This window comes from Myiozetetes cayanensis, unplaced genomic scaffold, assembly GCF_022539395.1.
Source record: "Myiozetetes cayanensis isolate MyiCay16 unplaced genomic scaffold, myiCay2020 scf5-8, whole genome shotgun sequence".
Classification (NCBI taxonomy): Eukaryota; Metazoa; Chordata; class Aves; order Passeriformes; family Tyrannidae; genus Myiozetetes; species Myiozetetes cayanensis.
In genome coordinates this window covers 45,448,050-45,474,491 of record NW_026087742.1, presented here as the reverse complement: position 1 = coordinate 45,474,491, position 26,442 = coordinate 45,448,050, and the positions used below count along the sequence as shown (strand labels likewise).

The window sequence follows — 26,442 nt, the reverse complement described above, 5'->3', positions numbered from 1 at the left end:
GTGTCAGACTTTGTAATTCCCAATATCCCTCATCTTTAAAATAAATCAGTTGCTAATGAAAACTTAAAAGGAATAGAGTAGAACAAGAGTACTGCAATTATATTTTCAGTATTTGAATTTGAGGTGGTGGTTTCCCAAGATCTGAAAGAAGAATTACTTAGTGAACTTTGTGATATGAATAGAATCTTCTAAAAAATATCTGTAGCCTTAGGAAAATTAATCTGATGCAGCCAAATCAGTTTCCTCTATGGTATGAGTATAAAATGTTCACACTTGATGTAGGAAGCAGTTAGAAAATTAAGCCCTCTTTCTGTTGCCTTCTTTCCTAACCTGACTTCTTCTGGCAACAGCTCATTTGTGGTCACTTTTCCATTATGTTGGTATCTACTTTACATAATAATACCAAGTTTAAGGTAAACTGCCGTCAAAAAGGTCAACAAGAGCTTGAAGATACTGCATTTTGGGGTTTTTTTCTAGGTAATATGCATGTTTTTGAGATTGATATAATGTTGGCAAACAGAGTTCTGCTGAAAGGCCATCTTGTTAGTATACACAAGAAAACTGACCCTCAGTACCATTTCTTTTCTGTAATCAAATTAGGAGTGAAATACCATATTTATTGTTTGGGTGAGGATTGGGGCTGTTTCATACTTCTGTCAAATTGCTGTGCACTGGTGACACATCTCAAAGCTGTCTGCCTGTCGTTTCTGCCCTATTTCTGGACACATACCAACACCCAGTCTCGCTAGCAAAGTATATAAAAGCCTAATACACCTAAATATAAGAATATAATATCTTATTCTGTAATGTGTTTCAGTGCACTAAAGGATTTAATCAATAATGTTCAAAACTGACAGCTGGGGAATGCCTGAAGGATGACAGATTGTCACTAGGGATGATACAGGATGCACTGTGTGTGTGCATTTTTAGTAAGAATGAGTCTCTCTAGAGCCTAAGAGTCTTAGGAAATGCAGGAAACTTGAAGAAAATCCTAAATCCTACAGGAACAGAAGCCCACTGTTGTGTTTGTGTTATTCTGTTGTATTACTGCTGGTCAGCATCAGGAGGATCTCTAAACTTCTGGAAGGTGTTTTCTGGGGGCTCGTGGCTTTTGTAATAATTACATTGATTATGAACACAATTCAGAAGCATAACTTATGCATTATTAGGGTTGATGTACAAATGTCAAGTCTTTCCTATATGAAGGAAAGGCACCCTTGTGCTGCAGTTGTTTGTTATCTAGTTATTGATGCTGGCCTACCACAGGTAATCTTTTCTTTGTCACATTATTTATGTGTCTTCCAGTCTAGATAAGCTTCCCTGAAGTGCTTCTGCTTGTGTTACTTGGTCTTTTGCTCAGAACTTGTTAAAAAATTATTAAGTATTTACACGGTGTCTTCTATAAAATATGAGCACTGAAAACATAAAATTGAGTCTTTGTATTCCCCTTTAGTCTTCGGCTGCCATGTCACTGCGGAATTGAGAGGTTAGAGCGAAGTCCTGATTCTTTCTCAGGCTTGATCTGTTCAGACCTGAAGGAAGATTTGCAAATTGCCAGCTAACTGAGATGGGCCCTTGTTCAAACAGGCAATTCATAAGCTCAGAAAGGGAAAGATTAACACTCATGCTTAAAGAAAATAAAAGAAAATAAGGAAAGCTATATTTTCAACTATTTGAAAACATGAAAATACAGTAAAATTATTCTTATAGCTTTTCAACAGAGGTATAGCAAAATGGTTTTATTAAATAGATTTTAAGTTATACATGTCATATATGGTTCTCTTTTTTTCTTAATCCATGATTTATGGCATGGCTTTCCAATCGAAGTGTTTGGTGTGTAATACAATATATATACTGAAGTTTTGATTTGAACCTGATAACCTACATTAAGTTTGATCATGTGTGGGTATTAAAAGGGTTTACAGTAAGTAGGAATCCATCATAATAAATGACATATGTTAATACCAAGTTCTAACTCTACTCAGTGCCCACAGCATTGTTCTGATTTGAAGTAACCCATTGCAGTTAAATGGAGCACATACACACAATTGGCTGAATTTAATTGCCTGGCTGTTTGCTGTTTGTTTTCATGATACTGCACATGGTCCGAATACTGGAGTCTTTAAAAAATGAGATGTCCAAAGTTTTCAGCTCTTTATCTGTCAGACATGGGAGGTGAAGCGTAGAAGACCTTTAGAGAAAAGACTGAGAGGAAAAAACACCTTTAAATCACTCCAGGGAGAGCTTCAGAAAAGCAGAACCCAAACCAGTGCGTCTCTGTTTTCAAAGCAGCATATGCAGGCATAGCTGCATGACTCTCATTAAGTTCATCTGAGTCGTGCAGCTAAAGCCCCATGCAATGTTTTGAAAATGTAGGAAATAAAAATGGTCTTAAACCAGACATCTGGGCTTCTATCCAGTTTTCCGGTGATAACGTCTGAAGCATGCCGTTAATAAAGCATCATCCATGGGCTAAATTATTAAACTATAGAACTCTTTGCAGAAGGCTTATAAGTCAGTTTTATTTAAAAAACAAAGCAAAGGGGAAAAAAAAGCCAAAAGGGTCTGTTCACTCTTCAGCAACCACTGCTAACCACAGGGCCCTTTTGCTTTTGAAATACATTAACATTTTTTCATACTTTTCAAATGTATTTTTGACTTCTTCCCACAAATGCTCACAGGGTGCCCATCTCAAGTCTATGATCTGCTTTTAATTTTTCTGGTGAAGTGCCTTCTCTTTGGTTTCTTTGTCTCAGGTGAATTTCTGTGCAATACGGATGTCAGGATGGAAAAAACCCACACCTTTTCAGAGTTGGAGACACTGCTGTTTCCTTGTCCTTTGTATTTTGATGCTGACTGTAAGGTAGTGATGTAAGCAAGATGGTGAGGAAGGTGATTTAAATGACTACTGCTAAAGATGAAGGTCTTCATGAGCAAGGTTTGGTTTTGCCTTCAAATACCAACAACTAAACTGTGTGTAGTTGAGAGGTTATTTTAAGATTTCCATAAATATAAGTAATGTGATCATTACTATATTGTAGTCTCAAGTATGTTATCACTTTGTAAGTGCTACCAGTTTTGACAAAGGCTGTGTTTTGTTTTAATCTAGTATAAGCATGAGAGGAATTACTAAAAATGTAATTGTAAAAAGATGTGCTACTTACTTTGTTGTGACTCAAATGTCTTCTGTGGCTTTTTCAAATACTGGAATTTAATAAAATGATTGTAATATCTGTAATTTTGCCAAGTCGATGGCAATACATGCAGGGCAGGCTAAGAGAAATATGCCTGCAGTGGCTATGGCAATTAGGAACACTTACAGTCTTGAGAAGTAGTGTGCAATATGCATTTATGCCATACTTGTGTATAGGTTTTTTTAAATTAGCAAAGGTATAACTTATTTTGCAGTACTTGATTTACTTCAGTGTATATGGTTCATCTTTGGAAGACGTTAGAATTGTTGGTTATAACTCTGAATTGATTGCTGTGTTGAGAAGAAGCATTGTGCTGTATTAGAAATAGCCTTGAAAGGTTTTTAAATTTCCATACAAAGCAAAACAACTTTTCTATGGGTTGCATTTTATACCTCTTGTGAGAGACTTTGACACTGAATGCAATTAAAACCTGAAACTACCAATATTCACTTTCCTGGTAATTTTGGGGAAAACTAACATAGCGGTTTTGCGTAGCGTATGTTGTTTGAAATATGATTTATCCTACAGATTTATCCATGGAAATGAGTGAGTTGATTTTACAGTTCAGTAGTATGCATAGTATGTCATACTGTGAACTTGCCATATCAAAATGAATGCCCTTTATTTGTTGTGTAGGTGCTTTATTCTTAGTTTTTTTTAATCATGGAAAACTCAGAGTTCCCAGTGCTCTAAAGTAGTCATATAAACTGGTTTCTTCAGAGAAGAACCCTATTACATGAAAAAGGATCCACGAGTAGCCCTTTCAGCTCTTCGCTTCCTTAAATCTCTGGTTATATCTCTAACAGTGGGAGGAAGGGAGAAGCTTCTGTAGAATCTAATTATGTGTTTTCTTGTGTGAGGTCTGTTGTTGGAATCTGAACTTGAAATCTGGAAACGTAAAATGGTAGCACAGTAGTTCTGGGGTTAGGGTGATGATTTCAGCTGAAATTTGAAGTAACTTGTGTGCTGTTTCAGAAGCATGAATAATACTTGGACCCAAAAGCGGGCATGTTGATTGTGAGGTAATTCAGATGATTAAACCTAAGCTACTGTAGCTTTTACTTTAGGAAATATTTCTTAACTTGTCAAATTCCTTTCCTCTCTGAAAGAAAATATTCAGTAGTCTTCCATCAGGACATTGTAGTATCTGAGCAAAAGAAGCATGTGTTCATACTAGAACCTGATACTTGTGAGACAAGCTGATAAGACAGAGGTTGGGGATAACTCCCCAGGAATGACTGAAGGCATTGAGGACTAAATGTTTGCATGTCAACCCCTTACAAAGGACCTCCAGCCTACTGCAGCCCAGGAATTACAAGTGTCATACAGACAGCAGTTCTGAGGTTGGGGCTTTTCGTCTGTGTCTTATTTTCAGCACTGATAGGAGAAAAAAAAATCCCCAGCTTTGAATGGCAGCTTCTGAATGGCAAGATTACTGATGCATGTAACCACTTGCCATCTTAAAGTGATCTGAAGAGCTGACATTATAGCAGTGAAAATGGATTGGATAGTGTTTCTGGGGATTAAGCAAGATTAAAAGAATTTTTTTGTTTTAAAAACATTACTTATATTTATACTTTACCTGAAAAATGCCAAGTTTACTAAGGGTAGAAAGTCTGACATGTATATTCTGGATGTATTTCTCCAGAAGTGGTTGGATGTGGCTGTATGTAGTGGTACATTCTCTGTTGTTAAAATTGAGTGACTGAGACAGATCCCAGTGTAAAGTGGTTTAAAGTTTCTTCTAATATTTGAATAGTGCAAGCAAAATAATAAGCTTTTTCCCCCACCTTTCAACCTTCAGAGCTGAAATCCCCTAACAGTGAAGCAAAGGTTATTTCTGATATCCTCCTTCTCCTCATATAGTCATCCAAACTATAAACAAATGTTCCCTTGCCTGTCATATGGGCTTGTCTACACAAGGAAGTTACAGTGGTTTAACTGCAATGTGATAGTAAATCCACTTAAATTGGTTCCAAATGTTCTGTGAGCACTCTAAGCCTGATTTAAACTGAAATGATAGCCCGGATAGTTTGTTCCACAGACTTAAAACCTGCATTTAAAACGGAGTTGATTGTTGCGCTGCAGTATGGAAGACAGTCTTAAATGAAACATTAAGCCGCTGTCTGTTGTGATATTCCATTTGGAGTTGAAATGACTCTTTCTGAGAAAGTGCTCCTGAGACACTGGAGGCTGGGAGAGCCCCATGCAATACAAGGGTGACTTGCTTTGTTTAATTCCAGATGGGTCTCTGGTGTCTTTTGAGGAAGCTATATCTGTGCTGTGTTTTTCAGTTTCTCGAGAGAGCTGACTACCAGGCTTATAGATGTGGACTGGCTTGTGTCCACACTGCTCGGTGTTAGCACCTGGAGGAATAGTAGGGTTGACTGTCTTGTGGCCCTTTGTGCTTGTTCTCAGTAGGCCAACTGTGTGGGGTGCTTGGAAGTGCTGGGAAGAATGAGATTTGTGTTTATAGCATTAGTGAGGTCTCGTGTTGTGGATATAGGGCAAGATAAGAGGATATTTGAGGGTACTAAGCCTACCAAGATGGCTTAAAGGACTGTGTGTGTTGAGGGTGACAGTTTTCAGACGAGTTGTGGGCCATACGCAGTGAAAGGCATTTCATAGCTTAAATGCTTTTTTGCCAATGGATAATCTTTCTAATGCCTAGATTAAAAGGCTACTTCTTTTACCTCTTAGAAGCATTGTTTGGGAAAAATATTTTTACCCCCCATCCTGGCCCCAAAAAATGTGTTGGTGATCTGGGGTACCACTCTGTTTCATATATATTGGTCACCAGCCCTATTTTCTAGGTAGAGTTGGTAAATATCTGTTGTTACATCAAAGTATTTGATATTACTAATTAACCAGCTGGTTAATCTGTTGAAATTTGTGGAGAGGCAATCCCTCAACTTCACTTGACTCACTGGTGTCCTATTCATAATGTTTCTTTCCCTTCTTAACCAGGTGGGTCCTAAAAAATAAACCTGTCAGCTGCTGCACAATCTTCTGATTCATGTAAAGGCTTCACTTGAGCTCATTGTTTTGAACCCTACCTAAAAGTCCTTGTCAAAAGGTGTTGTGTTGCAGGGGCTAAAGAGGAAACAGGAAGGCCACAAAGGAATAGAGCTGTTGCAGGTTACTACATAGGCAAGGTATGTAGTATATCCATAAAGCTGTATTCCAAATTCCAGATACTGGGTGATTACCTGAAAATTCTGTGGTTTGTAGTCTTCCCTAGGGCTTGGTGTGCATGCATGCACTGGTAAAAATAGGCATCAAGGTGGGATGAGCCATTAGTTTGAATGGGTATGACTGTCTTGATATTCTTATGCAAAAAGTTACCATTTTCAGTTCTTTGTGGAATTGAGATGCTCCTTCAGGAAGCTGAGCCCTTTCCCAGTAACCAAGATGTTAGGAACACACTATATGATTCCAGGGAGGAAAGAATCTGTAATGTATATGACTTGAACAGGAGTCTCCCCATACAGCTGATTACTCTTATTTTCTAGGCCTTCAATTTATGTAATATGCTGTGATGGCTCCTTTTTTATTTTATTTAAAAGTCTTACTGCATCTTCACTCAGATGTTAAATGGCAACATTCTGCACCAATAAGAGCTACTGTACTAAAGATGTATATTGTTCCTATCTAGAATGAGGGGAGAATGGAAGAGAGGGAAGACCATAACTCTGGTTTAGTTGGGCAAATTTTCATACAATAGATGGTTTCCATACCGAAGAATGTCTTCTGAAACCTCTGCTGTGTTCGGAAGAGTTCGCTATTCCAAGAATTCATTAAGAGAGGGTAAATATGCGTCTCTCCAGCATTTAATTCATTTGGCTTGCAAATAGAACACATCTATTTATGCCCTCCTGCATTCTTCAGGTGCTTTTATGCACCTGAATCTCGTTCTGAAGTACAACTACTGTTGAAGGGCTAGAAGGGATGTGTACAGCAGCTAGATCAAGTAAATTGTAGTACAGATGCTTTCTGTACATATGTCCCTGCCTCCCACTTTCTCATCTAAGGTATTTTTCCTAGCTACTTTGATTTTACTTTGTACACAGCTATATCAGAAGATACAGCAAATGCTCTAAAGGCTCACCAAGAATTTCTTTGTATGTATCGCAGTGAAAGCAAGCTAATTGCTTTCCAAAAGAAGTTCAAACGTTATTTCTTTAGTGAGAAGTACATCAATAAGTAATTTACCAGTGAAGTGATTACACATGTTTACAATGTGCTGCGTATTTTGGCAAAAGATGTTTAGGACCCAGTTCTTTTAGGTTTTGCCAGCACGTAAAGAAATAAATTTAGACTTAAGTTATCAATATTGTATGTATTTTCTACGTGAGAGGAGAGACAAGGAGAGCAGGGGACAGACCTTTGGTGAACTAGCCTTGGAGCCTTAAGGGAAGGAGTAGCATGTTTAAAAGCAGCCATGTGAAAAGGAAAATGCTAAGTCCTGTTTGTTTTTAGACTGTCCCACTGGCCAAGAAAATGGTTGTATTACTAAAAATGGAACAAATGCAATAAAAGTAGGGGGAAGCTTTTTAGATTGCATCGGATGGCCTGGTAATTTTGGGCTAGAATGTTGTCTCTGTGCTGAAATGCTAATAGAGTTGTGGGTAATGAGAAACATGGGCTGCTCATGGGATTACCCTGTAAAGGTTTACTCTTGCCAGTATGACAGAAGATGAGCTGCAGTTTCTGTAGTGGTTTGACTTTTCTGTTGCTAATTTTGCTATTTTCTTTGGCTTCCAAGCTGTCAGAAAACTTCTTATAAACTTCCTGGATAAAAGTAGCTTAATTCAAGGTCTTACAGAGACTGAATTTTATTTCATAGGGAGAAAGGGGGAAAAACAGACTTGCAAGGGGAACCTGGCACTTCATGTAGCCATAACAGGGAATCTTTAGGGGACTGCGGTTCCAGACCTAAAATGACCTTGCTACAGAGCTGCTCCTGTTACGCTTAATTCAACAGCTCTGCAGGAGGATTCCCTTATGTGATGACAAGAAAAGCAAAGTCTGTGAACCTGCATTTATAACTGTAACATAAGGGATTTCTGCAAATATAAGTAAGAAGGGAAAGAATTGAAGTAAAATATTCTGTAAGGTAGGAGCTGAATAGTGGCAGGGTCTTGGTCACCATCAACTTTATTCAGTCAGTTCTGGCATTGTATCTGGTCCTTGGAAATTTTAAAATAATCTTATTTACTCTAAGACATTGCCTAGGTTCACATCCAAGAAATAAGAATGCACACCTATATTTTAGCTACATTAAATGAATATTGATTTCCATATTAAGTTTCATCCTAGTGCCCTTTGTGCCATATGCAGATACAAATGAATGCATTTGGACATGGACTGGTAACTCTGTTAAGCAAGCTTAAATGGAAATTGCCAGCTACACAATGCTATGAGAAGAAGCAAACTTAGGAGCAAAAGTAGTACCATTTTCTTAATGGATTACATCATTCTACATGGTCCTTTCTGTAATTCAATACCTATCTTGCTTCTTCCTGATAACCTCTACATCTAAGGTGTTAATGCTTCTAGATTCAAAAAAAATCCTTACTACATGTTCCCACATTATTGCAATGCAATACCAGGATACTACAGGAATGAATTCTGTATTTGGGATTTTGTTGTGTTTCACCTAACTGGATATGAAAGCATGATGCTGTGACCTGAGAGAAACGAGCTGCTTATTAGTCACTTCATCACATGTGTGTGCATATATGTGGCAGAATGTGTGGTACTGTAAGGCCAGTTCCAGCTGGAGTCAGACCTGGGTGTATTCTTCCAGTGTTCCAGAGATACATGGTCCTAATTTGGATATATAAGTACTGGGTTTTGACATTTCCACTCTCCCCTTACCAAATGCACGCAATGTTGGGAGGTGGGTTGGGGCTCCTTTTGCATTTTCTGGTTTTTTTCTAGATACAGATTTATGTTCTGTATTTTCTTGTTTTGGTACGAGAGGTGTTGAAATGTTTTGTTGTTACAGTCTCTGGTGATGTGTTTTATTCAGCCTGCAGTGAGCCCTAGTGTACATCCTAGGTATCAAGAACTTTGGTGTGTTTAGCCTCACTTTGGACTTGTGGCATTATCAGGCTTCACTCATGGAGCTCTCTGTGTTTTGTTGGCTCTCCTTTTGCTTTTTATGTCCAGTATCAGACTGGTTGATGTTTTTGTAGCTCTTTCTGTGCTTTCTTTCCATTGCCCTTACTTGACTTATAGTAGTAGCATCCTTTCTTCAACAGTTCCCTAATCTTCTGTTTCAAATGCTGCCCTTCTTGCTTTCAGACATATTTTTTCTTAATGGATTACAAGGGCTTAGCAAAATTTCAGGTGGATAAGTTATCTGAAACTGTTGATGTTTTCTCACCTATTAATATAAATAACTAAACTTCTGTCTTTTTTTATCTGTTTATTTCAGCACTATAGAACAAATTAAGAATAACAAACCTAAAGCACTTCTTTATCATTGGTTAAAGATCTCTTTTGTGAAGTGTGGGTCCTTTACACAGTTGTGAAAGTTGTATCAAGACCAGTCTGGCATGATTATGTGCTGAGGAGATACCATAAGCTATTAATAGTCATATGGTACTTCTCAGTTCCATAATTATGTGCTAGTACTCAAGGGCAACTAAAGAAGTTGATTAGGCAAATCTGGGAGGCAAAAGAAAACCCCAACAACTGCCCTCTGCCCCCCTCTCCCCCTAAATTATCACTACTGAATTGACTCCAACCCTGCAGTCACTATTCCTGTGTGCATAAGCACATCTTCCATGTCAGTGGAAACCATTCTTTATAGTTGCTTTCTTGCTACTTAATAAAGGAGTGTTACAAGTAGTGTTTGCTTTGTAAAGGAAGTCTGATGGTACTGGGAGTTCATGGCATGAGTTTCCATTGCTCAGCAGCAGACAGCAGCCTGGCATGATGTTTCCAGCTTGGCAACCAAGCAGCTGGGCCCACCTTGCTCCCCATGGAGGGATGGGAGGAGGATGCAGCCAACAAGCTCCTGCCTTGTTTCTTCTCAGCTGGTATCTTCCAGCTGTCTCAGTCTGACTCCCAGCCAGAGCAGGACACTGGAAAATGATTGGCAGTTTCCCAGCATCATTGGTCCTGGTAGCCTTGCTCTGGCTGTGATTTTAGATCCCTTTGACCATGCAGATATGTTGAAACTCTTCGTCCTGATAGGGCTTGGCTGAACTGTCCTGAGCCATGTTGTTGTATAATTTGAGTTTTGGGAAGTCACTGAGTCCTGTGGCTTCAAGGTTGTTGCATTGTACATCAGACAACCTTAGTGTAGCAATCTCAGCTTTCTTGATACTCCAGAAAACTTAGGGAAGGATGAAAAACAAACTGGAAATAGAGCTGACTTTGTTGAAGGGAAAGTGTTCTGAGGGATTGCTTCTGGAAAGTACACCTGCCGTTTGGCAAGGCAGGCCATTTCTAATGACATTATCATAGGCTTGCTTCTGCAGCAATTAGTGTGCTAGACAAGTATTAAGTCCCTGGAATACTTCATACCAAAAGAGCCTGAGAAATACCCTGCCTTTTCTCTACTTGGTTTCATAAGGTTTAAGAAAAACCCAAAATGTTAGATTACAGCTCTGTTAAATTTGTTCTAATGGGCTGCATATTCATTTTACCAGTGATGTAAACATTAAAAGCATAGTTTGGCATACTCGTTAGATGTTCGTGTAACTCAAGGAACACAAAAAAAGTAAACCACCATTCAACAAAAGGCATTTGCATGGCCTGCTATGTTATTTTTGTTTTTTTTAAATACATTAATCAGCATATTGGGGCCAGGTGTTGCTGGAAGAGTCAAACTTCTTACATCTTAATGGTGAGGTCCTTCGATGTATACTGTGTAGTCATCTGCAGGTGTGATATCTTTCCACAGTGCTCAAAACTCCTGGGACAAACAGCATGATTGTTCTTTAATTACTGAGGGAAAAAAACCAGAACTTTGTTATGTAATTTTCAGGTCTTCAGAATTATTCCGTGGATTTTAAACTTTAAGAATTGTGAGTGTATTTTAAGTGTGGGGTGAGGCTTCTCTTGCCCCCTCCTCCTTTTCTGTTCTGCTCTGTGCTTGCATCTCCTGTTGAGTGTTGCCTGTGCTGGGGAAGTATAATGGCAGTTGATTGTTTAGAGGACCACTGAAACAACTTGTATAAGGAAGGAATACAATTTTCTGCATATGCTTCTTCTATAAGCAGAGAAAGACAAAGCTGGTAAAATCTCTGCTATACAAACTATACAAAGTCAGCAACAGAAGAAATAACAGCTGTTTCGGCTTATTTAATAAATTAGTGTTTAAAGCCAGGAAATCTCTATTGTATTGGTTTCTTTAGTATCTACCTGACAAAACATTGCAGTCAATGCATAGTTTGTTTTTTTTTAACAAGACAAAAGCAGCATGAAGCTTTGAAAATAATAATTTTTAATACTGGCAGACAAGACTGGAGATGATTTTTAACCTTGAATAGGCACTTGTTTGGAGTGCACAGGCCTAGAGCAAATGCTTTTCAATTGTGAAATATCGATCTGTTTTCAGCAAAGAGTTAATAAACACTGGGGGGAATAAAAGGAGTGAGAGAAATATTCCTCAGCAAATGAAGACTGAGTCTCAGGCAGCCATGCCTACCCTGTCAAATCTTATTACTAAGACACTTTACCTGTATTATAAAATTGGTTCTGTACATTCTCTAATGAAGGGATTATTTTAAGGCTGTGAGCATTTGGGCAGGAATAAGAGCCTGGTGTTGAGAGAGAGACATCTGTAATGAGAGATTTTAAATCAGGATACATTATTAATGAACTGCACAGGAGACACACAAACCTGCTTTATTGGGCAAACTGTAAATGAACCTATTTGGTAAGAACATGCAAAACGTGTGTGTGCTGAGAGAGGATATTTTGAGAATCTAACTAATTTCTGAATAGTAAAGGCATCCAGTCTGGCTATAATTGGTGCCTGTGGCAATTGTTGATACCCTGACTACATTAGCTTTCTGTGCCCTTTAGCAGAATTGGGAAAACATTTCTAGTACTCGTTAAGCTGTCTATTATCAAGACTTCATAAATATACACATTTAGAATAGATGATTTGCTATCCCAGTGCCTTAGAGCACTTAAATAAATTAGTTCCTACTATTTCAGGCATTAATTTTGCAGTAATTATGCATGAAGCAATACTGCAATTAAAATTGCCTTCCAACTTGCTCGGGTGGGAATATTTTTTGAAAATAATACTTGATCTTTTCTCAAAATATACTCTAGAGCAGGTGGATGGGCTGGGTGGCTCAAAACAGCAGTGCGGGACTGTTCTACCTTGAGATCTTTGGCATGCCTGCAGCTGAAGTCAATATTAACCAAGTATTACCATCTGTTGGCTTTTGCTGACCCCTGATTTATTTCCCTCTCCTCTTTCTCTAGTGGCAAAGTGCCCACATCACAGCTGGCATCAAGTGCTTCAGCAGTGGGGTTTCTTATTTAAAGAGTGCAGCCACACTTCAAGGCAGGAACCATGGGCTAGTTTTCAGTTTGCAACATGTTCCAGTTTCTTTTTGCACAGTACCTACTGATTTCACATCTTCGCAATATCTGCTGTAATAAAGCACAGCAATATATTGACCCAGATTTCAGCCTTAGGTCTGAATCTCTTTACTTTTAAATTGGACCTCTTTCCTTGGGAGAAAAATATATATTTTGTAGCTGAGTTACAAATAAGCTTTTCCAGCTTTTTGGCAGCTAGCTAATAGTTAAAGTGAAAAGATTTCTTTTTTTCCAGCCAGAAAAGAGGTTTAATAACTTTGGGTCCATTTGTTCATAGCAGTACTGGAGCTGAGCCTTGCAAACCCCTGGAGCTTGGCAAGCCAGGCAGACTTGGCAAGTTTTCCTACCAGCTTACCGAGTCTGAGTCAAGCATGGGTTCTTGCAACTTCAAATATATTTAGTACATTTTGTTAACAGGAACATTGAAGTGGAGGGGTATTTTCCCTTTGCTGACCTTAAAGTATACCATACTCTCTTTACAAACAGCTGGTCCTTAAACCATGCTTGACAGTTTATGGCTGGTGTTAAATTTAAAATAATATATTTTATGCAGAGTATCTGATTTACTCTTGACACAAATGTGAATTTGTGGCAAAACCAAGCATACCTGTTAATTTTCAGTGTGTCGTAACAGCAACAGCTTTTGCCTTCTCTTTGCAGCCTGTGGTGCACACAAACATACATAAGTGTTGGGAATGTTTATGCTTCTAATTTTCACCTGTATGCATCCTACCAAAAGAAGAAGAGTTCAAATTGGACTTTGGAAATGGCAGAACACTGAACTTCCTAAATCTCAGTTCTTCCCTAGCCAAATTATATCAGCCTTGAAATAAGAAGAAAACTTCTCTATAGAAAATTCTTTCAGTGTTGAAAGATACTGCAGAAGACTGAAAATAGTGACACTAGATGTCTGTTTACCCCAGTCAGACACATCTGTTCTCCTATAGTAATCGACTCATCTCAAGGTGGTTTTAGCAGAGTCTTTAATGAATTGTGCATCACAGTTGTGGTAGGTAGTACCTTTCAAGTAGAAGGAATTGGGCTATTGAGTGGGTATTTTTCACTTGTACTTTGACAAGGTCTGCCGCTTTGTAAAGCGTCCTAACAGCTATGCTTTTCCCAAATTTTATGTGATTCTATCAGTATTGCTAATATTTTTGTTGGGAAATGAATCTAAGATGTTAGATTTGCCTGGTTTAGGGCTTGCCTTCTAGCCATGGGCCAACTACAGAAAGTCTGGCTGCTTTGTTTTCCCCTCTTGATGGAAAATCAGCAATGTCTGTTGCTGGAGGACTAGTTGTGGGAGGCTATGGTTTCAGAAAGCAGTTGTTTCCTAAGTAGCATGAGCCAATGTTATAAAAGGCCTCATCATTTGCTACCAAACCTTTGAAGTTTGCTTTGCCCAGTGGGATCTAGAAAACTGAGCACAATCTGAGGTTGCTGACTAAACCAGACAGGCTTCTGATTTGTGAGCTATTTATGGTTTCTAGAATTGCTGCCTTCATTCATTATTGCAATTAATTGCAAGAAACCTGGAGATGATAAATACCTAGGTCATTATTGCTAAATATCTGAGAGTATGCTTTTTTAAAGCTCTGATTCTTCCTAGAAGAAACTCTCCAGTTCCTAACTTGACAACCCCAAATTAATTGTGGCTTTGTTTTTGGACCTCAGGCTTTCTACTAAAGATCTTTCTTATGTTTCATTTGAAGAGCTGATTTATACAACTGGCTGAAACACTGCAAGGGTGAGAGTGCGACTGGTCGGTGTGCTGCTTCAGGCCATGAAGAGCGAGATTTAGAGAATATTCTTAAAAGGTTTCAATACAGAGGAAGTGATGATAAAAAGTTGGGATGTAGAGTGTGTCTTCTGTTCTTTTTCTAGACAACCCTGTTGGGGTGAATGCTTAAATGCTTATTTAATTTAATGCGTATTTGACAACGTGAAAGAAAGAGGCACTTTTTTTAGGAAACCTAAGAAATATTTTGCAGTATATACTAGGCTGGTGCATTTCAACTAAGTGGTGATGGAGTGAAGCTGGTGGCCCTTAAGAAAGCTTACAGGGGCACTGTAAACGGCAAATTGCAAGAAGGGCAGCAGGTATGAAGTGCAAACTTCAGAATAATATATTGTGAAATAAATAGAAATGCCCTACTAGAAAGAGTAGATGAAGGTTTAAAAAATGAAATAAGTTTCCTTAAAAAAGGAAGTAAGTTAAAATAGCTGACCTACTCTGCAAGGCATAGCTATAAACAGATGAGTTGGGATCAATGTCATTGCTTCGTATTTGAACGCTGAGAGTGCATTAGAACTGATGATTAATTTTAAACAAGAATGGCAATATAATAGCTGTAAGAACAGCTGTAGAGGGTCAGAATAAGACATCAACTAACCCAGTCTCTGATTTGTGAACAGTGATACTTCTCTGGCATACTCATCTGGTGTCCAGCTTTCCTTCTGTGACTTTTTCCGGATTACCTTTTGCATCCACAGCATCATTTAGCAGACATTTCTGTAGATCAGCCATGTATTGTGTGAAAAGGTTTCACTTTTTCCTTTTGTGTAGCCTGCTGATTTCATGTCTTGCAGCAGCGCCTATTTGAACAACTATTTGTTATTCTTGCCAATCTTGTAAATATTTTAATCTTCCATTAGGTTGCCTCTGTCCCATGCTGAAGAGTCTTAGTCTGTTTAGAAATTGCATCTATGAAAACAGTGGTAGGTCTTGATGCGGTCTCATTTTCTTGTAGTCTTCTTTCCTCGTTATTCTGTTCATTTTGGGAGGGAGCAGAGAAGAGGTCAGATGACGTACAGTTAAGTAAATGCTATCTGAGGTGTTTTGCTAGGACACTGGTACTGCACCAGTGACACCAGAGAACAAACAATGCTGGTAGGAGAGTTCTGCCGTATGAATGACAGAATGGTGTCAGAAAAGACACCTGGCAGTAAGTGCCACGGGCTCTCAGGGAGTGAGAAGGGAATAAGCTTGGTTATCACTTCACTGCTCTGTAATACCTAGTGCATCCAGTGCAATGTGAACTTGTGAACTAAATGAAACACAGGATATGCTGCTGTTGTTCTTCCAGTTCCCAATTTACTTGGAAAATGATAATTTTTCCCCTGCCTAATTATATTCTTTCCTAAGCTTCTTTCAATGCCCACTGACTGAGAAACTTTGTTCCAAACCAGTAAAGCAGTTCAGGCTTAAAAAAGGTGCTTAAGCAAGATTAGGAGGCTCAAGGAAGTTGGGTCCAAGGAAATGCTCAGAAAAGTTTACCTGTGCACTGAAGCCTACAGCTGTTTCCTGGGATCGTGGCATTACAGAATCTATTTGGAGGCAACTTGGAGTCCATATAGTCCAACCTCTTGTTTAAATTAGGGTGCACATTAAATGCAAACCAGATTGCTTGGGCTTACCCAGTTGACTTGCCCCCAGTTGGGCAAGTTTTGTAAACTTCTAAATGGATGGAGACTCCCCAGCCTCTTTGTGCAACCTCTTCGGATTTTAATTGTTAACTTGTGGGTTTATTAAATAATTATGTTTGCATCATTTAGACAATAAAATTGTCATATAATCATGATAATGTGACTGACCAGCAGATATCACTGCAATTCTGGGACTGTAAAAATAGGACACAGGCAGAGGATCCATCAAAACACACCTTGAAAATTCTAGTCTGTTGCTGACCGTGATGGAAATGAGGTTGGTTTCTGGCTTCAGGCATGTTAATTTGCCAGTGTTAAGGATTTTTAAATAGTTTGAGGCCATGTTTGATTTTTTTTAGAGTAGTGATGCAAGTATAGCAAATTGTTCCATCACCTGAGTATTTTATTTTAAACAAGGAGTATTTAAACAAGTCAGTATTTAAAATGTAAGACTTGAGAGTAACTGCTTGGCACTCCTGATAATTGTTTTTAGAGCATGACAAGCAACTGTCTCCAGATAGTGGTCTGATCCTTCTCTATTGTAAATGGAAACATGTACTGCAGTAGTAATCTAAAGCTTTTTGTAACTTTTCTCTTTTTCAGCTTTGGTTTGCTTTCGTTAATGGATTTTCTGGGCAGATCTTATTTGAACGATGGTGCATTGGTCTGTATAACGTGGTAAGTGCTGCATGTTTTGACTTTGTAATGCTGGGGACTTGTATATTATTTTGTTGTGTCCCATTTTTCACAGGTACCTGTCATAGACATATATCAAGGAAGGTGAGTTCATTTGTAAAAGCCACTTTGAATCCACTTTGAGGTAAGAAAAAAATAATCTAAAATTATACTTTTATCGCAAAAATAAATTTGTGAGAATGCCTTGAAAATAGATGATTAGCCTAATGTAACCTGCATAAAACTGCAGATTTTTAGATAGAATTTAATTTCCAATTTCAGAGCATCTTCAGTCTTTTGTACTGAATATTTTACTGATGTTTCTTGTACAAAATATAGAGTCCTAGTCTTTGAGTTTTGATTAATTTTTTTCACTCAGACCCCATAAGAGTTAGATGCTCAGATAAGTGTCACGCAGATGCTTTGTGTTGACTCATTGTACATTAGGTACAGAAAGAGAAGTAACATCACTGTGTAACCAGCATTTTTCACTTGAACCAAGGGCAGGATGTGTCAGTCTGTGAGTGATTTCTGATTTTGGCAGCAGTCTGCAGAGTGCCACACTGTGCTGTATGACTTGATTACTTTAATCAGTAATATTTTTTAATCAATCACATTAATTAAAGTCTGAAAGATCTCTGAAACCAAGTTTCATAGCATACCATAGACCTGTGTTGGTGTTTGACAGTGTTACCCTTGTAATGTTACCAGTGAGTGGCCTGGTGCATGAATATGTAAGTCATTAGGATGCTATCAGTGTTGAAGAGTCCTTTGGATTTCTCTTTGCAGGGAGGAAATTTCATTTTTTTCTTTAAGAAACTCATTCCAAATATATGCTAATACAGAAAAAGCCAGAAAATTATCACTGAGTAGTATTAATGGAAACACTTAACTTCTGTCACATTAATTTTAAAAATGATGACACAAACCCTCATATTTCATAAAATTTGATACTCTTAGTGGAAGATATTTATTCAAGGATTTATCATTCCCTTGATTCTTTTCACCCTAATTTCCTGACTGTTACTCAGTCTCTGTCATTCATATTTAGATATTTGCATCTATTATCTTTAAACTTCATTTGATGAATCTACCTACCCTACCTAAAGCTTCTGGATGAAACTCATCTCCTGTAACCAGTGAAGGAGAAATTAAACCTTGTTTTGTAAGCTTAATATTTTCTAAAATTAGAACTGGTTGTGTGGACTCTTGAAGAATCAAGTGCTAGTCGGTTATTAGGGACTTCCGCAGTTTGAAGGGGTTAGATTTTGAAGTGCTTTTAGATCTGTCATTCTCTTCTGTGCAGATTAACCCTTTCTTTCATTAGTAGTCTCATTAAAATATGAAGTGTATGAAATCATAGTAGCATTATAATTCCTGATTTTGTTCTGGAGGTTTGCTTTCATAAACAGAACCATTAGAAGATTTACTTCAAGTGAGAACGTAAATCCCCCAATAAGCATAGGAAACCTGGCAAAATACATTAAAGCTGTATCAGAACATGACCTTCTTTGAAATATATTGGACCAGTGGTCTTTGTTTCAGTTCACTACCCCCAGTCTGCTGCCATTTTCACCATCTGGTTTATCACTTCATGAGCAAAAGATGCACAATTCCCACTGGATCTAGGGTTGTAATTACTGATTCTCACTAGTCTCTATTCCTCTGTGTTGTTCTTTGTCCCTGACTGCCAGCTCACTCCTGGTGGGAACCACAGCCCGACTTCTGCAGATAAGCATACACACTCAAAACAGTTCATAACTCCAAGCTGCTTCTTAACCTCAAGAACATTTCTCAAACTGTTAAAAATATATGTATGTATAAGATTAGTACTGATGTTTCTGACATAAACTGTTAATGTACAAGGAATTGAATAGAGTTTAGTATTCAGACTTACACAGTGGTGTTATTTTCAGTCTGTTCTTGCACTGCAGACTACAAGAAACATGGATACCCAAGCTGGCTTTACATGAGCTGCCTCAGATCCTGGAAACACTTTAAGAGCAGCAATGTCAAAGTCAGTGGAGGCTAATTTACTTTGCTTCTGGCAAAGTGTCCTGCTGCCTCTCTTGGAAAGCTTCCGAGGCTTGGTCATCTAAGAGTCTGCCCATAGCACAGACATACACTGCAGTTAATTTGTTCCTATCGGTTCATGCCTGCCAAGGGAATCCCCAAAGTACCATAATGCAGAATGGCCTTTGTTTTTCAGTAGATTTTTTTTTTAATGTGATTTCCATGTTTGCTTTGTCTGTAAACTTAGCTTTGATTAAATATATTACATATTTAATTATGGCAACAACTGCAGCTATATTGGAACCCATTCTCACACGACTATTTTGTAAAAATACTCACCGTCTTTCCTTTACAGTCTGATGTGTTTGACCCTCGCTAGATTAGCTGCTACATCAGAAAATAATGATGCTTGACTACTTCTTGGATTTGAGCTTATTGGTTAAATATACGAATTTTATTTCATGTTTCTTTTGTTCATAAGGCAATGTTTGAGAGTTATGAGTTGCTGAAATTCATGTTTAGACTTGTTTGGACCACTGAAAATTGTCAAATAACACATCTTCGGTGAAGTCTGGGAACTTTACTGTTTTCTAGGTAATGAAATATTATCTGAGATCCACTTAAAACTAATAACTGCTTTTAATTACTATTTACTTTCTTTGCAGATTTTCACAGCGCTGCCACCCTTTACTCTGGGAATTTTTGAAAGATCATGTACTCAAGATAGCATGCTTAGATTTCCACAGCTATACAAAATTACTCAAAATGCAGATGGTTTCAACACAAGGGTAAGGGAAAGTCTGATTCTTTAACAACACTATGGGTATTCTTATTTTCCAGATTTTTCTTGTTAGAAAAGAACTTGTTTCCTACTGTTACTTCTGCTTTATACTGGCCACTAAGATTAAGATTGTTTTACCTCCCAGTTCTTTTCAAGAATATTTTAATTTTCAAGAATTTTTTAACTAAATTTAAAAAAAGTACTGTGTTATAAATAAGGGTTTTCTGCTGTGGCTTCAACTGAAGCTGGTCTTGAAATATTCATAAACTTTGATTCCAAGTAAGATTTGTTTCAGAGTATGATTTATCAATTCACAACTGCTGATAAATCATGGATTTACCACTTCCAAAGGAACTGGATAACATTACCTGGATTTTACTTAATATACATATTTTCATAAGACTCTCTGCTAGGGTGCTTTTTCACAGCTTTACTATACCTCCATTCCAGTAGTTCTTTTGGAAAATAAAGTTTGAATTGGTTTATTCAGTCTTCTGACTTATGAAGAATGCTTTTTACTTCATTTTGCTATTTAAATGCTGCAAAATGTCAACATTTGGTATTTCACCTTTATTCTGAAACAAGCACATCTAAATTTACTTCTGAATCAAGGAAGTTGTGTATTTGATTTATTTGAAGACAAAATTGTAGAGTACATAAAGCTCTAGTTTGTACAGAGCTGCCATTATCTTGAAGTCAAAAACTGTGGGGCACAAAGTATTTGTTCATTAAAGGAAAACTGAATCAATCTTTTAAAATCACTCTTTGAGGTAATTAAAGAAGGTTGACTCCATCCGTCTGCTGTATTTTGATAAAGATCTTAAATTGCAAGCGTGCTTGCCTATTATGTTTTAAGTTGGTAGAATAAAATGATCAAACTGGACCAGTGTTTTTCTTGTGAAAACCCAGAAATTATAGGAAGAAAGAGATCCTGCAGAAGTTTAGGTATTTCACTTCAGGACAAACATTGTCTGACTCTAAACTACACAATGAAGTGTTTGTTAGGAGTTAGAGAGAGGTCAAGAGTTTTGGACTTTACTGATGGCTTGGTTTGTTTTCCCTCAGGTTTTCTGGGGTCACTGCATCAATGCCCTCATCCATTCCATCATTCTTTTCTGGTTTCCACTGAAAGTGCTGGAGCATGGTAAGGGCTTCTTTATTTCTTGTGTCAGTAACCGATGTTCAGTGTTACAGAGCCAGTGTGTTTGCAGAACAGGGGGTCATGACAAGTCCCAAGAAAATAATGCTGACAGATAGTTAGTAGTCTGTAGCTGCTGAACTTTGCAAGTTACCTAATGGCTTTCAGAAATTATTCTAATTTAACGTAGTTAGTGTTTATATAGTGACTTTAATATGTAAAAAATGAAGCTGTTGCTTTCCAAAGTTTTACCCAAATACTGAATAATGTTTTATAAAATGCCTTTTTTTTTTTTTTTTTTTTTTGGTAGCGAGTTGATACCTCAACTTCTAGCTGTGTAGTGTTCTTAGAGCAACTGCCTTACAACTGTTTACTTTGTATCTTGTTGGACCTTTCCTATTCAATACACAGTACTGTAAAAAGTAGGATGAAAGAGAGATTTCACTACTATTTAAGTCTTGGGGGGGGTTGAAATTAACTGACTGAAATGGAAGTAAACCAGATCAAGAACCAGAGATATCAGGGAAATGAGACTTTTTGTTGTACAAATTAGTGTTATTAAGTCTTACTTTTCATGAAGGGTAATGTAACCACTTGGTATTTCAGGGACCAGTAAATCCCATATGGTTCCTACCTAACAATGTAGTTGTGTGGGAGGGAAAAACCATGGGAAATCTGTTCTTTTACTGTAGTAAGAAGTAGGACTAGATCAGATTAAGAATTTAGGGGTGATGATGAAGGGAATAGTATTTATCTAAAATAACAAACAATTTTTTCAAAAGTGAAACTCTTTCCTGGAGAACACTGATTTCAAGAAAATTTTCTCAGCTCCAGGATGGATTAATTGGGGAAGAGTTGAAAGAAATGGAAAGGGAGGGAAGATGAATGCTTACATCAGAGGCATGATGGTAAAGATACTTGTGGGAGTCAGGTTCATGTTTCTCTATCTGGCTGAGTAAAATGTTAATATAGTATCCTCAGTGGGAACTTCAAATGCTGTCTGATGGAACATATAAAAAAGGGACTTCCCTTTCCTCCACATGTGGGCTGGGAGAAGGTTCAGTTTTGTGGGAGAGAGGTTTTTATGGTTGAATTGTTTTTGTTTTGATTTGAGGGGTTTTGTTGTTCTGTTTCACTGTTTTTATGAGAAATGTTAATCTGGAATAGCTCCTCTTAAAATCCATCTTCAGAAATTTTAGGTTGACATCTGTAGTGGTAACAGCTAAAGAAAATTATAGGTTTTGTTTTATTCTTCTGTAGATATTTTCTGATTCCTAAATAGATAATGTACTTTTCATTTCAACAATTAAAATTACAAGACTAAAATACTAGGCTAACTTTGAGTTCCTTCGAATAGGTTCATTAACTTTCTTTCCAAGGAGGAATGAATATTGAATTTTCAAGTTTCTTTGCATTTTCAAGTGCAAAAGGGATTTTAGTGCCAGAGACAAAAATGTGCCATTCACACTGGGATGTTTTTAACCTCTCAGGTTCCTTAGAATGTGAAGTACATAGTCTTTGAACGGGCACTTGTATAGCTTCAGAAATGAATGTTCACTGAGTGTCCTGCTGTTCTCAATAACTGAAATGTCATTCCTTTCAGGACCACATAACCTCCCAAAGTGAATGGTCGTGCAAATCAGTGGAAAAAAAAAAGAAGAAAAAAAATGTTAATTTACTGCATTAAAATGTAACTTTAAAAAGTTAAGACTTAGAGCAAAATTTATTCAATTAGATAAATGTGCACTGTTATGTTACACTAGAGCATGGCCAGCTCATTATGTCAGGTTATTCTATCAAAATTGATACATATTTGGGCATGCCTTTTTCTTAATAAACTGAGACTTTTGGCATCAATGGGGTTCATTGGGCATGGAGGACTGAATTCTGTAGTGCTCATCACCTTTTCCATTCTGACACCAGAGGAAAGAGCAAAATGACATTTTTTAAAACTTTACATGTATTTGTGAATGATATGGGAAATGCCTGACACCACAGCATGTACTGTGGGAGGAGTTGGGCTGATAGAGATGCCAGTGGCTAGAAACCAAGCCAGTTCCTAACCAAGCTGTCTCAGGCTTTGGTCCTCTTGCAGTGTTCATGACTGGTCTATCTGCTGCTGTTTCGTAGTAGTTAACGTACAAAAGAGAAAAGCAAGCAGGGATACAAAACTAGCAATTTCTGGAAAATGCTCACAGCATGTCAGGTCTTTGGAGTCAGCCACGTGCAGCCATGGTAGAAGAAAAACAAAACAGGTAGCTTGGATTAACTACACATACTAAATATATAGGATTTTTTACCCATAAGCTGGGCAACTTCTTCGCTACAGAGGTCAGGGTGTAAGAAGTACTTCTTTATAGGCTTAAATATTTACTGATCCTGGAGTACATGACCCTCGTTTAAGAATGTCAGATTCAGTTTTGCAAATAAAACTAACAAAGTGGTACCGTCACAGTAGAAGCACACTAGGCAGTGCTAGGCAGTATGTGTTTAGGAATAGGTCCAGGGTTTTCTCTTAAGAGTTTTTCATCCCTGCTGTGCTCCTATTTCTCCAACAGTTGTCTTAAAACCTGTGAAAATAGCAACACTTACCATGCTTGAGTAATGCTTGAAAACTCCTGTGAGTTTAAGTTCACTTGGCATTAGCGTGGCAGTCAAATGTGTTTTCATGGTGTTCTGGTTTTATTCCGCAAGGGCTAAGGAAGGCAAAATGACATTTGAACTATTGCCAAGGTTGGCACTTTCACATGATAGATTAACGTGTATTTACCCTTGTGCACACTTGACTAGAGAAAGGGTGTGTGGAGGCTGAATACTGCTCTGTTACTGAATTAACCTCCAGTGAGATATTTTAGATGTTACATGTGTCCCTTATAGATAAAACTTTTCTTCTTAATTCAGGTCTCTTTCACCACAAATCAGTTTTACTGGCCAGTTTTACTGGCTCTTTTGTCACAAGCACACAAGTACTGAGTTTTATTAGAGGTGACAGTAAGTAGTACAGAACAGATAGTGACAGATAAAATTGACACTTACATACCTTAGCTCTTAGAGGCAAATTACATGTTATACTCTGGCAAACATTTCCCCTTTTGCTAGGCCAGCTTCTGGCACTGGGACTATGGATATATGCTCTATCTGAGCATCCTGTATGAGGCCTGGCTTAGCACAAATTCTCCATTACCATTACCTCAGCTTCTATAAGTGCTTTTTACATGTTCAAAAAGGCAAGGTTAAGACCAGTTATTTTCTCCTTAAAATCTCTGTGTTATTTAATCCATTCTGTTGATGAACTAATATCAAATATGATCATTTTTATGTTTTTCTTTCAGATGCAGTATTCACAAATGGACAGGGAATTGACTATTTATTTGTTGGAAACATAGTTTACACTGTAAGTTTGTGTGTCCTGGCAATTTCTGAATGGTAGAATCCTTTAGAGCCTTTTTTATACCACCAGAAAACTGTGTAAACCTGAGGGAAGTGAGTAGAGTAAAATCAAACTGATGCTGTGTGCCTTATTTTCCCTCTTCATTTTTCATTTCTGTCCCAGACATGCACCTAAAATAGCTTATGTACTGTCCTTCCCTAATCCCACACTGCCAAGTTCCTGGGTTGCTAGCTACCGAAATGGTAGTAGCTTTTTAGATGTAAAGGGGAGATTGGACAAGAACACCTCTGAATTTGAGAGTGTTAGTAATCAAGTTGTCTTTTTAATTCTTTTTTTTCCCCCCCTTGCAGTATGTTGTAGTCACTGTTTGTCTGAAAGCTGGCTTGGAAACAACTGCATGGACTAGAGTAAGTACTTTGCAGTATCTTTTGTTTTACTAGCCTACCTTCCTCTCTAATGAGTATTAATACAGAAAAGAAGTACTAAAAATCACTTGAGACTTCTAATTGGATCTTTCATTTAAGGATAAACTACTAAGCTCCCTAAGTACAGAATGTGAGAGGAATAAACTCATAGATCACACGATATGTGTGATGAAAAAGGGCATCCTGACAGAAGTGGGAAGAGTACACTTAAGTGTATTGTCAACATCTGTACTTAAAAAATGAGAAAATTTTGTATGAAATCAAAATACCACTGTAATTACTTAAAGAAATAGATCTGTAGCTCCTTTAAAATTAATGCAATGGGGAACAAAAGGCGTCTGCCCACAAACAAACAACTGGGCTTTGAAAACGTCTTTGAACCAGATAAAAAGAACTAGTGACTTCACATTGGTTGAGAGTTTTTGTTTGGAGACTTAGTGTAATAAGGATGTTAGTTAAATGCTTATGTTGATTCCTAGATTTGAGTTATTTACTTGCAATGAGTGAGGGCTCTGTTACTGGTAGGTGACAGAATTCAGCAGGGCAGTGACCTCCGAAGAGTATGAGGGGGATAGGGGAGAGCTTCTGTGTTGATGAGCCTTCAACACCTTTGTCCCCTTCTTTTCCCCAGCCCCTCTGAAACACTCATTTTTTGGTTCTGATCTAGTCAGAATCAAAAGTTTCTTCACGCCAATAAGATACTTTATTGGAATTTAGTTTTCATGATGTACAAAGAAACTCTGCTGTTTTGAGGACACAATATATTCTCATTTTATCAGTTTCTTGGAGTGGCTTGACTTACATCTTGTACCCTCATTGTTTTTGTTAGTTTTAAGATGTTTCATTTCATTTCTCACAGAGGAATTATCATCAATGAGATGTCTGTTCTGGATTTTGAAGATGAAATGGTATCTGTACGAGTTATTTAATTGTTAGGGAGATGCTAGTATTTTCTGCCTCGTTCTCTCATCTGAAAATAAAATATCTTCTTTTTTTTTTGCTGTTGCTTATGAATCAGTTCTGTGTTGTGTACCAATGTTTTAAAATGCAAAAATACCTAAATTAATCCCTCATCCACTACAAGAGGCTATATCCAAGTCTGCATTTGGAAGCAGCCTGCTTAAATCCTGTTTTATTGTGAATTATTTGATGGTTCCTCCTCTCTCCTCTCCCCTTGGTAACTGGTCTTTTCATTCACTGGGGGATAATCATGATGCCCTCTATTCTAAGCTTTTGTTTTGAAAAGATACCGTAATGGTTAGTAGATCTTAGTGTCACTGACATTTTACAGAGAAATTATTATTAGGCACAGAAAAGTGTTTGTGTTTAGAATCGACTTTAGATTTTCTAATTCCTGCCTCATTGCTTGGAAGAGGGATTCTTATCGTCTTGGAATCTGATGTTGGTTATAGTTATTGTTTCAGCTGTGAGTGAATCAACACACAGAGAATCTTTAGGTTACTTGAAGAGTGTTAAATGTACAACATTGAGTTAAGCCTCTTCTCCATCATCAGGTGGATTGGTTACAGGCAATTTGTTCTTGAGAGTTAGAGGGACACTGCCGCTTGGGAAAACACGATGGGTTCAGTGGAAAGCTTTAAATAAATAATGCAGAGTCAAAGTGGTTGAGAGCCTGGTATATCCAGTAGGTAGTGTGGAAAGAAAGGCTTTGGAAAAGTGGTAACATGATGCATAACAAAATCTGCACGCTGAAGTCACGTGGAGCAGTTTCACGTTACGTGTTACCTATCTGGAACACTGCAGTAGGCTTTTTCCCAAACACTTAGAGCTTTCTTCACTGCTTTACCACAGTACATGAACTA

General features: G+C 37.7%; 1 protein-coding gene across 3 annotated transcripts in view; it reads left to right on the top strand.

Annotated features, from left to right (window-relative positions):
- Positions 1 to 26,442, top strand: part of ATP8A2 (ATPase phospholipid transporting 8A2) — a 318,028-nt gene that overhangs the window by 185,570 nt on the left and 106,016 nt on the right. For all 3 annotated transcript variants that reach the window (XM_050334134.1, XM_050334135.1, XM_050334136.1), the window contains 5 exons: positions 16,800 to 16,874; positions 19,550 to 19,672; positions 20,731 to 20,809; positions 24,136 to 24,197; positions 24,545 to 24,601. In XM_050334134.1, the coding sequence (XP_050190091.1) occupies positions 16,800 to 16,874; positions 19,550 to 19,672; positions 20,731 to 20,809; positions 24,136 to 24,197; positions 24,545 to 24,601 (396 nt within the window). The remainder of the gene's footprint in view (positions 1 to 16,799; positions 16,875 to 19,549; positions 19,673 to 20,730; positions 20,810 to 24,135; positions 24,198 to 24,544; positions 24,602 to 26,442) is intronic.